Source organism: Salmo salar, chromosome 12 (genome assembly GCF_965601325.2).
Source record: "Salmo salar chromosome 12, fSalSal1, whole genome shotgun sequence".
Taxonomy (NCBI): Eukaryota; Metazoa; Chordata; class Actinopteri; order Salmoniformes; family Salmonidae; genus Salmo; species Salmo salar.
The window spans coordinates 106,675,025-106,690,027 of record NC_138302.1 but is presented as its reverse complement, the minus strand read 5'-3'; the positions used below and the strand labels follow the sequence as shown (position 1 = coordinate 106,690,027).

At 46.8% G+C, this 15,003-nt stretch overlaps 1 protein-coding gene across 1 annotated transcript in view; it reads left to right on the top strand.

Moving 5' to 3' along the window:
* Positions 1-14,167, top strand: part of nuf2 (UF2 component of NDC80 kinetochore complex) — a 30,849-nt gene extending 16,682 nt beyond the window's left edge. Inside the window, exons 6-13 of the mRNA XM_082959585.1 lie at positions 1,356-1,453; positions 9,760-9,833; positions 10,668-10,761; positions 10,880-10,942; positions 11,019-11,297; positions 12,569-12,746; positions 13,032-13,354; positions 13,503-14,167. Of these exons, the coding sequence (XP_082815711.1) occupies positions 1,356-1,453; positions 9,760-9,833; positions 10,668-10,761; positions 10,880-10,942; positions 11,019-11,297; positions 12,569-12,746; positions 13,032-13,354; positions 13,503-13,610 (1,217 nt within the window). The 3' untranslated portion in view covers positions 13,611-14,167. The remainder of the gene's footprint in view (positions 1-1,355; positions 1,454-9,759; positions 9,834-10,667; positions 10,762-10,879; positions 10,943-11,018; positions 11,298-12,568; positions 12,747-13,031; positions 13,355-13,502) is intronic.
* Positions 14,168-15,003: the final 836 nt, after the last annotated feature.

The following is a 15,003-nucleotide window of genomic DNA, read 5'->3' as shown; positions in this document are numbered from 1 at the left end:
TTGTGGGTTCGATTACAGGCTCAAAATTGCCAGAAACAAAGAACTTTCTTCTGAAATTCATCAGTCTATTCTTGTTCTGAGAAATGAAGGCTAGTCCATGCGAGAAATTGCCAAGAAACTGAAGATCTCGTACAACGCTGTGTACTACTCCCTTCACAGAACACTGCAAACTGTCTCTAACCATAATAGAAAGAGGAGTGGGAGGCCCCGGTGCACAACTGAAGCAAGAGGACAAGTACATTAGAGTGTCTAGTCTGAGAAACAGACACCTCACTAGTCTTCACCTGGCAGCTTCGTTAAATAGTACCCGCAAAACACCAGTCTCAACGTCAACAGTGAAGAGGCGACTCCGGGATGCTGGCCTTCTAGGCAGAGTTGTAAAGAAAAAGCCATATCTCAGACTGGCCAATAGAAATTAAAATTAAGATGGGCAAAAGAACACAGACACTCGACAGAGGAACTCTGCCTAGAAGGCCAGCATCCCGGAGTCGCCTCTTCACTGTTGACGTTGAGACTGGTGTTTTGCGGGTACTATTTAATGAAGCTGCCAGTTGTGTAGACATGGGTTAAAAATACAATATAAATATAGGACAAAACACATCACAACAAGAGAGACCTAAGACGACAACCTAGCAAGGCAGCAACACATGTCAACACGGCATGGTAGCAACACAACATAGTAGCAGCACAACACATGGTACAAACATTATTGGGCAGTCAACAGCACAGAGGTCAAGAAGGTAGAGACGACAATACATCACACAAAGCAGCCACAACTGTCAGTAAGAGTGTCCATGATTGAGTCTTTGAATGAAGAGATGGAGATAAAACTGTCCAGTTTGAGTGTTTGTTGCAGCTCGTTCCAGTCGCTGGCTGCAGCGAACTGAAAAGAGGAGCGACCCAGGGATGTGTGTGCTTTGGGGACCTTCAACAGAATGTGACTGGCAGAACGGGTGCTGTATGTGGAGGATGAGGGCTGCAGTAGATATCTCAGATAGGGGGGTCGAGGGTGACGGAGCACAAATCAGGGTCACACGCTAGCTCACGACCTCCATCAGCAGCAGATTTTCATTTACAATGGGGAAATTAATGTTTCTGCATTGTATCAATTCATTCCTTTAATCAAACCGAATAGTTTCAAACTAAAACTTATCGTATTAGAGAGCCCATGTATCGAATCGGCTTGAAAGGGAAAGATGCACATGCCTAGCGCCAATCTTGTGTGCCATGTCATCGACTCTGCAGTCAGGCACCAGATTGCTAATTCATATCATGTTGTTAGCTGATATGTTAAATTCCTATCCAGGCCCATCACCCTTAGGTAACCTTCCTGTCTCCCCGTCTGTCCTTCACAGAGGTGAAGAGGACGGTGACCATCCTGAGTGGCATCATGAACTACCTTCACTTCAGGAAGCAGAGGCTGGATATGACTATGGGACACCAGGAGAGATTTGTAAGTCTGACTGAGATACATTATCCACTGTTGCTCAGTTACCACGGAGACACATTATCCCCTACTGCTCAGTTACCACTGAGACACATTATCCCCTACTGCTCAGTTACCACGGAGACGCATTATCCCCTCCTGCTCAGTTACCACGGAGACGCATTATCCCCTCCTGCTCAGTTACCACGGAGACGCATTATCCCCTACTGCTCAGTTACCACGGAGACGCATTATCCCCTACTGCTCAGTTACCACGGAGACGCATTATCCCCTACTGCTCAGTTACCACGGAGACGCATTATCCCCTCCTGCTCAGTTACCCCTGCAGAGCACGTTGTCAGAGACGGGACCTTGTGTGCTGTGAGGGTAGGGCTATATGGTGTAACAACAGAATGTTGGTTGGTAGCTCTTAAAAGCATTGTACCAGACTAGCTGCATTGTGTTCTAAGACTAAACACTATTATGTGTTGCATTGTGTGCTTCATTAGTATGGTACTGTAACAGTAGTCTGTACTAGGTGATTAGTAGGGTACAGTAGGGTAGGGTACAGTAGTGGGTAGGGTACAGTAGTGTGAAGGGTACAGTAGGGTAGGGTACGGTAGGGTAGGGTACAGTAGTGTGAAGGGTACGGTAGGGTAGGCTACGGTAGGGTATGGTAAAGTAGTGTGAAGGGTAGGGTATGGTATGGTAGGCTACGGTAGGGTACAGTAGGGTATGGTAGGGTAGGGTGTAGTAGAGTAGTCTACGGTAGTGTAGGGTACAGTAGTGTGAAGGGTACGGTAGGGTAGGGTGGAGTAGTGTGAAGGGTACGGTAGGGTAGTGTATGGTAGGGTACGGTAGGGTACAGTAGTGTGAAGGGTACAGTAGGGTAGGGTACGGTAGGGTATGGTAGTGTAGGGTATGGTGGGGTACGGTAGGATAGTGTAGTGTAGGGTAGGGTACAGTATAGAGGTCGACCGATTATGATTTTTCAACACCGATACCGATTTTTTGAGGACCAAAAAACTCCGATGCCGATTAATTGGCCTATTTATTTGTGTGTGTGTGATAATGACAATTACAACAATATTGAATTAACAATGAACACTTTTATTTTAACTTAATACATAAATAAATATTTAAACATGTTCAATTTGGTTTAAATAATGCAAAAACATAGTGTTGGAGAAGAAAGTAAAAGTGCAATATGTGCCATGTAAAACAGCTAACATTTAAGTTCCTTGCTCAGAATATGTGAAAGCTGGTGGTTCAATATTCCCAGTTAAGAAGTTTTAGGTTGTAGTTATAGCAATTATGACGCAACGACTATTTCTCTCTATACCATTTGTATTTAATATACCTTTGACAATTGGATGTTCTTATAGGCACTTTAGTATTGCCAGCCTAATCTCGGGAGTTGATAGGCTTGAAGTCATAAACAGAGCTGTGCTTCAAGCATTGCTAAGAGCTGCTGGCAAACGCAGTAGAGTGCTGTTTGAATGAATGCTTATAAGCCTGCTGCTGCCTACCACCGCTCAGTCAGACTGCTCTATCAAATATCAAATCATAGACTTAATTATAATAAACACACAGAAATACGAGCCGTTGGTCATTAATATGGTCAAATCCAGAAACTATCATTTCGAAAACAAAACATTTATTCTTTCAGTGAAATAAGGAACCGTTCCGCACTTTATCGAACGGGTGGCAACCTAAGTCTAAATATTGCTGTTACATTGTACAACCTTCAACGTTATGTAATAATTCTGTAGAATTCTGCCAAATGAATTACGGTCTTTGTTAGGAATAGATGGCCTTTCAACAGTTCACAGCGAGCCATGCGGCCCAAACTGCTGCATACACCCTGACTCTGCTAGCACTGAACGCAAGAGAAGGGCGGCCCAAACTGCTGCATACACCCTGACTCTGCTAGCACTGAACGCAAGAGAAGGGCGGCCCAAACTGCTGCATACACCCTGACTCTGCTAGCACTGAACGCAAGAGAAGGGCGGCCCAAACTGCTGCATACACCCTGACTCTGCTAGCACTGAACGCAAGAGAAGGGCGGCCCAAACTGCTGCATACACCCTGACTCTGCTAGCACTGAACGCAAGAGAAGGGCGGCCCAAACTGCTGCATACACCCTGACTCTGCTAGCACTGAACGCAAGAGAAGGGCGGCCCAAACTGCTGCATACACCCTGACTCTGCTAGCACTGAACGCAAGAGAAGGGCGGCCCAAACTGCTGCATACACCCTGACTCTGCTAGCACTGAACGCAAGAGAAGGGCGGCCCAAACTGCTGCATACACCCTGACTCTGCTAGCACTGAACGCAAGAGAAGGGCGGCCCAAACTGCTGCATACACCCTGACTCTGCTAGCACTGAACGCAAGAGAAGGGCGGCCCAAACTGCTGCATACACCCTGACTCTGCTAGCACTGAACGCAAGAGAAGGGCGGCCCAAACTGCTGCATACACCCTGACTCTGCTAGCACTGAACGCAAGAGAAGGGCGGCCCAAACTGCTGCATACACCCTGACTCTGCTAGCACTGAACGCAAGAGAAGTGACACCATTTCCCTAGTTAATATTGCCTGTTAACATGCAGTTCTTTTAAAACCTCTTAGAGCGGAGAACCCGCTAGCGGGATCAAATTCGACAACATCCGGTGAAATCGGAGCGCGCCAAATACAAAATCGTAATATTACACATTCATGAAAATACAAGTGTCATACATGATTCTTTAGCTTAGAATCTTGGTAATCGAACTGCGTTGTCAGATTTCAAAAAGGATTTACGGTGAAAGCATAGCATTCGATTGTCTGAGGACAGCGCCCCACAACAATATCCTTTTCAAACCAGCACAGGCGACACAAAATAGCGATTAAAATAAATCACTTACTTTTGAAGATCTTCCTCTGTTTGTAATCCCAGGGGTCCCAGCTACACAATGAATGGTTGTTTTGTTTGATAAAGTCCTTCTTTATATCCCAAAAACGCGGTTTAGTTGGTGCCATTGAATTCAATAGTCCAGTCCTTCAACATGCATACAAAGGATTCCAAAAAGTTACCAGCAAAGTTCGTCCAAACGAGTCAAACAATGTTTTTTTTAACCTCTTACATCAAGGCGTTCCGCTAGCGGAACCCCTAGCCAACAGCCAATGGGATCGCATGGCGCAAAATACAAAACCTCAAAAATCCAATAATTTCAATTTTTCAAACATACGACTATTTTACACCATTTGAAAGATAAACCTCTCCTGAATCCAACCACGTTGTCCGATTTCAAAAAGGCTTTACAGCGAAAGCAAAACATTAGATTATGTCAGGAGAATACATAGACCAAAATAACCACACAGCCATTTTCCAAGCAAGCATATATGTCAATAAAACCCAAAACACAGCTAAATGAAGCACTAACCTTTGATGATCTTCATCAGATGACACTCCTAGTACATTATGTTATACAATACATGTATGTTTTGTTCAATCAAGTTCATATTTGTATCCAAAAACAGCTTTTTACATTGGCGCGTGATGTTCAGAAAATGTATTCCCACCCAAAACTTCCGGTGACTTTACAAAAATACTCATCATAAACGTTGACAAAATACATAACAATTATTTTAACCTCTTACATCTAGACGTTCCGCTAGCGGAACACCTGCTCCAATATCCAATGATAGGCGTGGCGCGAATTACAAATTCCTCAAAAATACAAAAACTTCCATTTTTCAAACATATGACTATTTCACAGCATTTTAAAGACAAGACTCTCCTTTATCTAACCACACTGTCCGATTTCAAAAAGGCTTTACAGCGCTAGCAAAACATTAGATTATGTCAGCAGAGTACCCAGCCAGAAATAATCAGACACCCATTTTTCAAGCTAGCATATAATGTCACAAAAACCCAAACCACAGCTAAATGCAGCACTAACCTTTGATGATCTTCATCAGATGACACACCTAGGACATTATGTTATACAATACATGCATGTTTTGTTCAATCAAGTTCATATTTATATCAAAAACCAGCTTTTTACATTAGCATGTGACGTTCAGAACTAGCATACCCCCCGCAAACCTCCGGTGAATTTACTAAATTACTCACGATAAACGTTCACAAAAAACATAACAATTATTTTAAGAATTATAGATACAGAACTCCTTTGTGCAATCGAGGTGTCCGATTTTAAAATAGCTTCTCGGTGAAAGCACATTTTTCAATATTCTGAGTACATAGCTCGCCATCACGGCAACAAACTCAGAATTAGTATAAGAAATATTGTATTACCTTTGCTGATCTTCGTCAGAATGCACTCCCAGGACTGCTACTTCCACAAGAAATGTTGTTTTTGTTCGAAATAATCCATAGTTATGTCCAAATACCTCCGTTTTATTCGTGCGTTCAGGTCACTATCCAAAGGGTAACGCGCGAGCGCATTTCGAGACACAAAAAGTGAAAATGTTCCATTACCGTACTTAGAAGCATGTCAAACGCTGTTTAAAATCAATTTTTATGATATTTCTAATGTAAAATTGCGATAATATTCCAACCGGACAATAGTGTATTCATTCAAGGAGGAAAATAAAAAACAGCGTGCTCGCGGGAACGCGCATATCCAATCGCTTTGTCCTCAGGCAGACCACTCAGTAACTGAACTCCTATACTCTGCCCAGAGACAGGAGAAGGCTCAATCCACTTTCTGAAGGCTTTAGACAGCCAATGGAAGCCTTAGAAAGTGCAACGTAACAGCACAGATACTGTAGTTTCGAAAGGGACTAGAAAGAACTACATTTCTCAGATCCTACACTTCCTGGTTAACTTTTTCTCAGGTTTTTGCCTGCCATATGAGTTCTGTTATACTCACAGACACCATTCAAACAGTTTTAAAAACTTCAGTGTTTTCTATCCAAATCTAGTAATTTACATTTACGTCATTTAGCAGACGCTCTTATCCAGAGCGACTTACAAATTTAATATGCATATTCTCGTTTCTGGGAAAGAGTAGTAACCAGTTTAAATCGGGTACGTTTTTTCATCCGGCCGTGAAAATACTGCCCCCTATCCATATCAGGTTAATCCTCATGTTGTCTAATATCTAAATGAATTACAGTATTTCAGACGGAGATTACTATGTTCAATAGCAAAGGAAAAGAACAAAGAGCGTGCCCACGTTTACGCGCGCAAAAAGACTTGGAACGACTACAAATACTTCTTCATTTAAAAAAGAAACAAGCCTAAAACCTTGTATAAAGACTGTTGACATCTACTGGAAGCCATAGGAACTGCAATCTGGGAGGCGGAAATTAGATCTTTCAATAGCATTGCATTGGAAGTCATTCTGAGCTCCCCCCAAAGAAATTCTGGATCGATTGTCCTCGGGTTTTCACCTGCCATATCAGTTCTGTTGTACTCACAGACATTATTTTAACAGTTTTAGAAACTTCAGAGTGTTTTCTATCCAATTATATGCATATCCTAGCTTCTGGGCCTGAGTAACAGGCAGTTTACTTTGGGCACGTCAGACAGGCAGAAATTCAGGAAACTAGCCTTACTCGCAGAGAGGTTAACTACATATGCAGGTTAAAAAATATATACTTCCGTGTATTGATTTTAAGGAAGGCGTTGATGTTTATGGTTAGGTACATTTGTGCAATGATTGTGCTTTTTTTGCGAATGTGCTTTTGTTAAATCATCACTCGTTTGGCGAAGTTGAAGTAGGCTGTGATTCGATGATAAATTAACAGGCACCGCATTGATTATATGCAACGCAGAACAGGTTAGTTAACCTAGTAATATCAACAATGTATAGTTAACTAGTGATTATGTAAAGATTTATTGGTTTTTCTAAGGTAAGTTTAATGCTAGCTAGCAACTTACCTTGGCTCCTTGCAGCCACCAGGTCCTTTTGACGCTGCACTCGCGTAACAGGTGCTCAGCCTGCCACGCAGTTTCCTCGTGGATTGCAACGTAATCGGCCATAATCGGCATCCAAAAAGTCTGATTACCAATTGTTATGAAATCAGCCCTAAATCATTCGGCTGACCTCTAGTACGGTAGTATATGGTAGGGTAGTATATGGTAGGATAGTGTGAAGGGTAGGGTAGGATTGTGTGAAGGGTAAGGTAGTGTGAAGGGTACGGTAGGGTAGTGTGAAGGGTACGGTAGGGTAGTGTGAAGGGTACGGTAGGGTAGTGTGAAGGGTACGGTATGGTATTGTGAAGGGTACGGTAGGGTAATGTGAAGGGTACGGTAGGGTACTGTGAAGGGTACGGTAGCGTAGTGTGAAGGGTACGGTAGCGTAGTGTGAAGGGTACGGTAGCGTAGTGTGAAGGGTACGGTAGGGTAATGTGAAGGGTACGGTAGGGTACTGTGAAGGGTACGGTAGGGTACTGTGAAGGGTACGGTAGGGTATTGTGAAGGGTACGGTAGGGTATGGTGAAGGGTACGGTAGGGTACTGTGAAGGGTACGGAAGGGTACGGTAGGGTAATGTGAAGGGTACGGTAGGGTATGGTGAAGGGTACGGTAGGGTACTGTGAAGGGTACGGAAGGGTACGGTAGGGTAATGTGAAGGGTACGGTAGGGTAATGTGAAGGGTACGGTAGGGTACTGTGAAGGGTACGGTAGGGTATTGTGAAGGGTACGGTAGGGTATGGTGAAGGGTACGGTAGGGTACTGTGAAGGGTACGGAAGGGTACGGTAGGGTAATGTGAAGGGTACGGTAGGGTAATGTGAAGGGTACGGTAGGGTATGGTGAAGGGTACGGTAGGGTAATGTGAAGGGTACGGTAGGGTATGGTGAAGGGTACGGTAGGGTTCTGTGAAGGGTACGGAAGGGTACGGTAGGGTAATGTGAAGGGTACGGTAGGGTAATGTGAAGGGTACGGTAGGGTACTGTGAAGGGTACGGTAGGGTATTGTGAAGGGTACGGTAGGGTATGGTGAAGGGTACGGTAGGGTACTGTGAAGGGTACGGAAGGGTACGGTAGGGTAATGTGAAGGGTACGGTAGGGTATGGTGAAGGGTACGGTAGGGTACTGTGAAGGGTACGGAAGGGTACGGTAGGGTAATGTGAAGGGTACGGTAGGGTAATGTGAAGGGTACGGTAGGGTACTGTGAAGGGTACGGTAGGGTACTGTGAAGGGTACGGTAGTGTGAAGGGTATGGTACGGGGAGTGTGAAGGGCAGGGTACGGTAGTGTACTGTTAAGGGTACGGTAGGGTACTGTTAAGGGTACGGTAGTGTACTGTGAAGGGTACGGTAGTGTACTGTGAAAGGTACGGTAGTGTACTGTAAAGGGTACGGTAGGGTACTGTATGGTAGTGTATGGTAGGGTAGTGTGAAGGGCAGGGTATGGTAGGGTAGTGTGAAGGGCAGGGTATGGTAGGGTAGTGTGAAGGGCAGGGTATGGTAGGGTAGTGTGAAGGGCAGGGTATGGTAGGGTAGTGTGAAGGGCAGGGTATGGTAGGGTACTGTGAAGGGCAGGGTACGGTAGTGTACTGTGAAGGGTACGGTAGGGTATGTGAAGTGTACGGTACGGTAGTGTAGGATAGGGTAGTGTGAAGGCTATGGTACGGGTAGTGTGAAGGACAGGGTACGGTAGGGTAATGTGAAGGGTACGGTAGGGTAGGATACGGTAGTGTGAAGGGCAGGGTACAATAATGTGAAGGGTACAGTAGGGTAATGTGAAGGGTACAGTAGGGTAGTGTAGAATACGGTAGTGTGAAGGGTAGGGTAGTGTGAAGGGCAGGGTACGGTAGTGTGAAGGGTAGGGTAGTGTAGAAGGGTACGGTAGTGTGAAGGGTAGGGTAGTGTGAAGGGTAGGGCAGGGTACGGTAGTGTGAAGGGTAGGGTACGGTAGTGTGAAGGGTAGGGTAGTGTGAAGGGTAGGGTCGTGTGAAGGGTAGGGTCGTGTGAAGGGTAGGGTCGTGTGAAGGGTAGGGTAGGGTAGTGTGAAGGGTAGGGTAGTGTGAAGGGCAGGGTACGGTAGTGTGAAGGGTACGGTAGTGTGAAGGGTAGGGTAGTGTGAAGGGTAGGGTACGGTAGTGTGAAGGGTAGGGTAGTGTGAAGGGCAGGGTAGGGTAGTGTGAAGGGTAGGGTAGTGTGAAGGGCAGGGTACGGTAGTGTGAAGGGTACGGTAGTGTGAAGGGTAGGGTACGGTAGTGTAGGGTACGGTAGTGTGAAGGGTACGGTAGTGTGAAGGGTAGGGTAGGGTAGTGTGAAGGGTACGGTAGTGTGAAGGGTAGGGTACGGTAGTGTAGGGTACGGTAGTGTGAAGGGTACGGTAGTGTACAGTACGGTAACAGTAGTCTGTTCTCGTTGTTTCAGAGAGAAGACATGGACAAGCTCCAGGCTTACTCACGAGGAACTAAAGAAGCTCAGAAGAAAATGGACAAGCTGACGTAAGTGTTGAACGAGTGAAGGAGATGCCACAAGACTATTGAGATGCAGCCCTGGAAGATAAAACGATCTGTAGGGCATTAGACTATTGAGATGCAGCCCTGGAAGATAAAACGATCTGTAGGGCATTAGACTATTGAGATGCAGCCCTGGAAGATGAAACGATCTGTAGGGCATTAGACTATTGAGATGCAGCCCTGGAAGATAAAACGATCTGTAGGGCATTAGACTATTGAGATGCAGCCCTGGAAGATGAAACGATCTGTAGGGCATTAGACTATTGAGATGCAGCCCTGGAAGATGAAACGATCTGTAGGGCATTAGACTATTGAGATGCAGCCCTGGAAGATAAAACGATCTGTAGGGCATTAGACTATTGAGATGCAGCCCTGGAAGATGAAACGATCTGTAGGGCATTAGACTATTGAGATGCAGCCCTGGAAGATGAAACGATCTGTAGGGCATTAGACTATTGAGATGCAGCCCTGGAAGATGAAACGATCTGTAGGGCATTAGACTATTGAGATGCAGCCCTGGAAGATGAAACGATCTGTAGGGCATTAGACTATTGAGATGCAGCCCTGGAAGATGAAACGATCTGTAGGGCATTAGACTATTGAGATGCAGCCCTGGAAGATGAAACGATCTGTAGGGCATTAGACTATTGAGATGCAGCCCTGGAAGATGAAACGATCTGTAGGGCATTAGACTATTGAGATGCAGCCCTGGAAGATAAAACGATCTGTAGGGCATTAGACTATTGAGATGCAGCCCTGGAAGATGAAACGATCTGTTATACAGAGAGTCCTGACCTCTCACTCCCCTCCTCTCTTCAGTACCATCCCCCCAGAGCAGCAGGCTGAAGCGAGGGAATTGGACTCTGCTCTCTCTGACCTGCAGACCAACACCATGCACCAATACCAGGAAGTGGTAGGTACTGTACAGTACTCCACCAGGTCATATTCATTAGGTACCATATGGAACAAAAGACAAACGGGGAGGGACTATGTGGACTTGTTCAAGAAGAAACTTGTATGTTTTGTTTCAGAATGCTATCAATGAGAATATTGCAGAGTGGAAAACTGAGATGGCAGAGAAGTCCCAAAAATTGGTACGTTATGATCAAGCTGAAGAATGCTTTGAAATGTTAAAATGATAATCCTACGACTAAAATGTGTGTCTGTCAGACCCAGTTGAAGGTTGATGTGGCCACTCTAAAGGAGAACATTGGTAAGCTAAAGTCTCAGATCGTTGAGTCTCCTGAAGAGATGAAGATTCAGATGGAGAAGATGAAGGAAAACGTGAAGAACATCAAATTGGCCATCGAGACGGCAGACGAGCGTCTGGTTGGGCTGCAGAGTGATGTCCAGGGTGTGACTCAAAGCGAGGCTGACATTCAGCTGATATTTAAACTACTGCAGGACCTCCAGAGCTCCATGAACAAGACCCAACAGCACCAGGAAGAGGTTAGTACTGTTGTTGTTAGACCCAACAGCACCAGGAAGAGGTTAGTACTGTTGTTGTTAGACCCAACAGCACCAGGAAGAGGTTAGTACTGTTGTTGTTAGACCCAACAGCACCAGGTAGAGATTAGTACTGTTGTTGTTGGAGACCCAACAGCACCAGGTAGAGGTCAGTACTGTTGTTGTTAGACCCAACAGCACCAGGTAGAGGTTAGTACTGTTGTTGTTGTTAGACCCAACAGCACCAGGAAGAGGTTAGTACTGTTGTTGTTAGACCCAACAGCACCAGGTAGAGGTTAGTACTGTTGTTGTTAGACCCAACAGCACCAGGTAGAGGTTAGTACTGTTGTTGTTAGACCCAACAGCACCAGGAAGAGGTTAGTACTGTTGTTGTTAGACCCAACAGCACCAGGTAGAGGTTAGTACTGTTGTTGTTAGACCCAACAGCACCAGGAAGAGGTTAGTACTGTTGTTGTTGTTAGACCCAACAGCACCAGGTAGAGGTTAGTACTGTTGTTGTTAGACCCAACAGCACCAGGTAGAGGTTAGTACTGTTGTTGTTAGACCCAACAGCACCATGTAGACGTTAGTACTACTGGGTTGCTGTCCTACTGTGTTGCTGTCCTACTGTGTTGCTGTCCTACTGGGTTGCTGTCCTACTGGGTTGCTGTCCTACTGGGTTGCTGTCCTACTGGGTGCTGTCCTACTGGGTTGCTGTCCTACTGGGTTGCTGTCCTACTGTGTTGCTGTACTACTGTGTTGCTGTCCTACTGTGTTGCTGTCCTACTGTGTTGCTGTCCTACTGTGTTGCTGTCCTACTGTGTTGCTGTCCTACTGTGTTGCTGTCCTACTGTGTTGCTGTCCTACTGTGTTGCTGTCCTACTGGGTTGCTGTCCTACTGTGTTGCTGTCCTACTGGGTGCTGTCCTACTGTGTTGCTGTCCTACTGTGTTGCTGTCCTACTGTGTTGCTGTCCTACTGGGTTGCTGTCCTACTGGGTTGCTGTCCTACTGGGTTGCTGTCCTACTGTGTTGCTGTCCTACTGTGTTGCTGTCCTACTGGGTTGCTGTCCTACTGGGTTGATGTCCTACTGTGTTGCTGTCCTACTGGGTGCTGTCCTACTGGGTTATTGAACTTGGACCTCAAATGTAATGCTTTTGCCGTCTGAGGTGCAATAGGCTAAGGTGTGTGTGTGTGTGTGTGTGTGTGTGTGTGTGTGTGTGTGTGTGTGTGTGTGGTGTGTGTGTGTGTGTGTGTGTGTGTGTGTGTGTGTAGGCCCAGGCTCTGGTGTGTGTGTATGAGGCACAGCAGAAGGAACTGAAGAACCATGGTGTGGAGGAGGGCCAGCTGAAGAGATCTTTAGGGATGAAGATGGACAAGGAGTCCAAACAACAGATACGACGACAGAAGAAGAAGGAGATTAAGGATCAACACATTGAGGATGTACTGGGGTAGGAGTGGGAGGAGGAGAGGAGGAGTAGGGGAGGGAGGAGAGGGAGAGGGGGAGGAGTGGGAGAGGGGGGGGAGAGGGGGAGGAGCAGGGGAGGAGTGGGAGAGGGGGGGGAGAGGGGTAGGAGAGGAGAGGGGGAGGAGCAGGGGAGGAGTGGGAGAGGGGTAGGGAGGAGAGGGGGAGGAGCAGGGGAGGAGAGGAGGGGAGGAGTAGGGGAGGGGAGGAGTGGGGGAGGGAGGAGTGGGAGAGAGGAGGCGTATGCTTAAATGAAATATGTGTGTCTCCCAGTCGGGCCAGTCACCGGGGGGCGTGCCGCCGTCCGGAGGGCGGGCCACCCTCCGCGTCGTCACCACCGAGGGACCCGCAGCCGGAGCGAGAGCTCAGGCCCCCCGGACCCCCCAGGACCCCCTCGGCACCCCCGGACCCCCCGGACCCCCCGGACCCCCCGGACACCCCCGGACCCCCCCCCCGGACCCCCCGGACCCCCTCAGGACACCCCTCGGCCCCCCGGCACCCCCGGTCACCCCCGGACCCCCTCGGACCCCCCAGGACCCCCTCGGACCCCCCGCGCCCCCGGGGACACCTGCAGCCAGGAGACTGAGAAAGCTCAGGTACTGTATATCTACACACCTTACATATATAATATCTATAGTGTGAGATGTGTAGTTATACAGTATAATATATAGTGAGGTGTGTAGTATAATATCAACCTTGACACTGAGCCAATCACCTTCTCATATTTCTCTATATTTCCACCAGGACCTGTTTGATCGTCTGCTGGCAGCTCTGGATCATTTCCATAAACGCATACAGAACCACGTCGTCGAGGGCAACGACGACATCGTCAAGATGACTGCTAACTTCTAACCCAGTGTTGTTGACTCCTCTCCATCCCTGTCATTAGTTCTGCTAACTTCTAACCCAGTGTTGTTGACTCCTCACCATCCCTGTCATTAGTTCTGCTAACTTCTAACCCAGTGTTGTTGACTCCTCTCCATCCCTGTCATTAGTTCTGCTAACTTCTAACCCAGTGTTGTTGACTCCTCTCCATCCCTGTCATTAGTTCTGCTAACTTCTAACCCAGTGTTGTTGACTCCTCTCCATCCCTGTCATTAGTTCTGCTAACTTCTAACCCAGTGTTGTTGACTCCTCTCCATCCCTGTCATTAGTTCTGCTAACTTCTAACCCAGTGTTGTTGACTCCTCACCATCCCTGTCATTAGTTCTGCTAACTTCTAACCCAGTGTTGTTGACTCCTCTCCATCCCTGTCATTAGTTCTGCTAACTTCTAACCCAGTGTTGTTGACTCCTCTCCATCCCTGTCATTAGTTCTGCTAACTTCTAACCCAGTGTTGTTGACTCCTCTCCATGTCCTATTTTGATAACATGCAACTTTTATTTGTGAATAAAAATCTCTCCTCACTCTGCGGTGTCACCATCTATTAATGTGACCACTTTTCAATCTTGTATATTAGACAAAACATTTGCATAGCATGAATATATAATTAGATGGTGCCGGAGGAGATGGCTGCTGTTTTACGGTCTCCAAACCAATTCCGGAGCCGCGCCGCCCCGTCGGGTCCCGGTCCCGGAGCCGCGCCGCCCCGTCGGGTCCCGGAGCCGCGCCGCCCCGTCGGGTCCTGGAACGGGAGATATGGTGAACTAAAAGAAGGAAGAAGTGGGAGTTTTCTTTTTTGTTTTTGCTGAAAATGTGGCGTGCCCCACCTGCCCCGAATGACAGGTCGCCACTGCTGTTACCTATGGATTTTTAAAAATGTTTGGTTTCAAACTGTCCAGTTGGTGGCGGCAATACACTTTTTTGGTGTAGCCATTAAACCCACAGAAAAAGAAGCAGCAGCGGAATCTTCCTGTTTTGTGGTTTTATTTTGAGATTTGCGTCTTTGTCCAGTTTTGAGGAGCGTCTGTGCAAACTGGTGAGACATGAACACCTTTCCAACCCTTTCGATGAGGTCATATTCTGACAAGCAGCACCAAAACACAACCGCTGGAGGGATATGTCACAGACCTCAGGAAATTTGAACGCTAATATCAAAGAAACGTGGATCTGTGAAGGGTGAAGGGCTGCGGAGGAGTTGGGCTGCGGAGGAGTTGGGCTGCGGAGGAGCGGGGCTGGAGGAGGAGCGGGGCTGAGGGGTGTGTTTGTGGTCTTATGTTCAGCAGACCTAGTTACTTTTCTGGAAAGGAGAAATTGAGTGTGAAATGTTCAGTGCCTGTTGTCAAATCATACATATTAGCAGGGC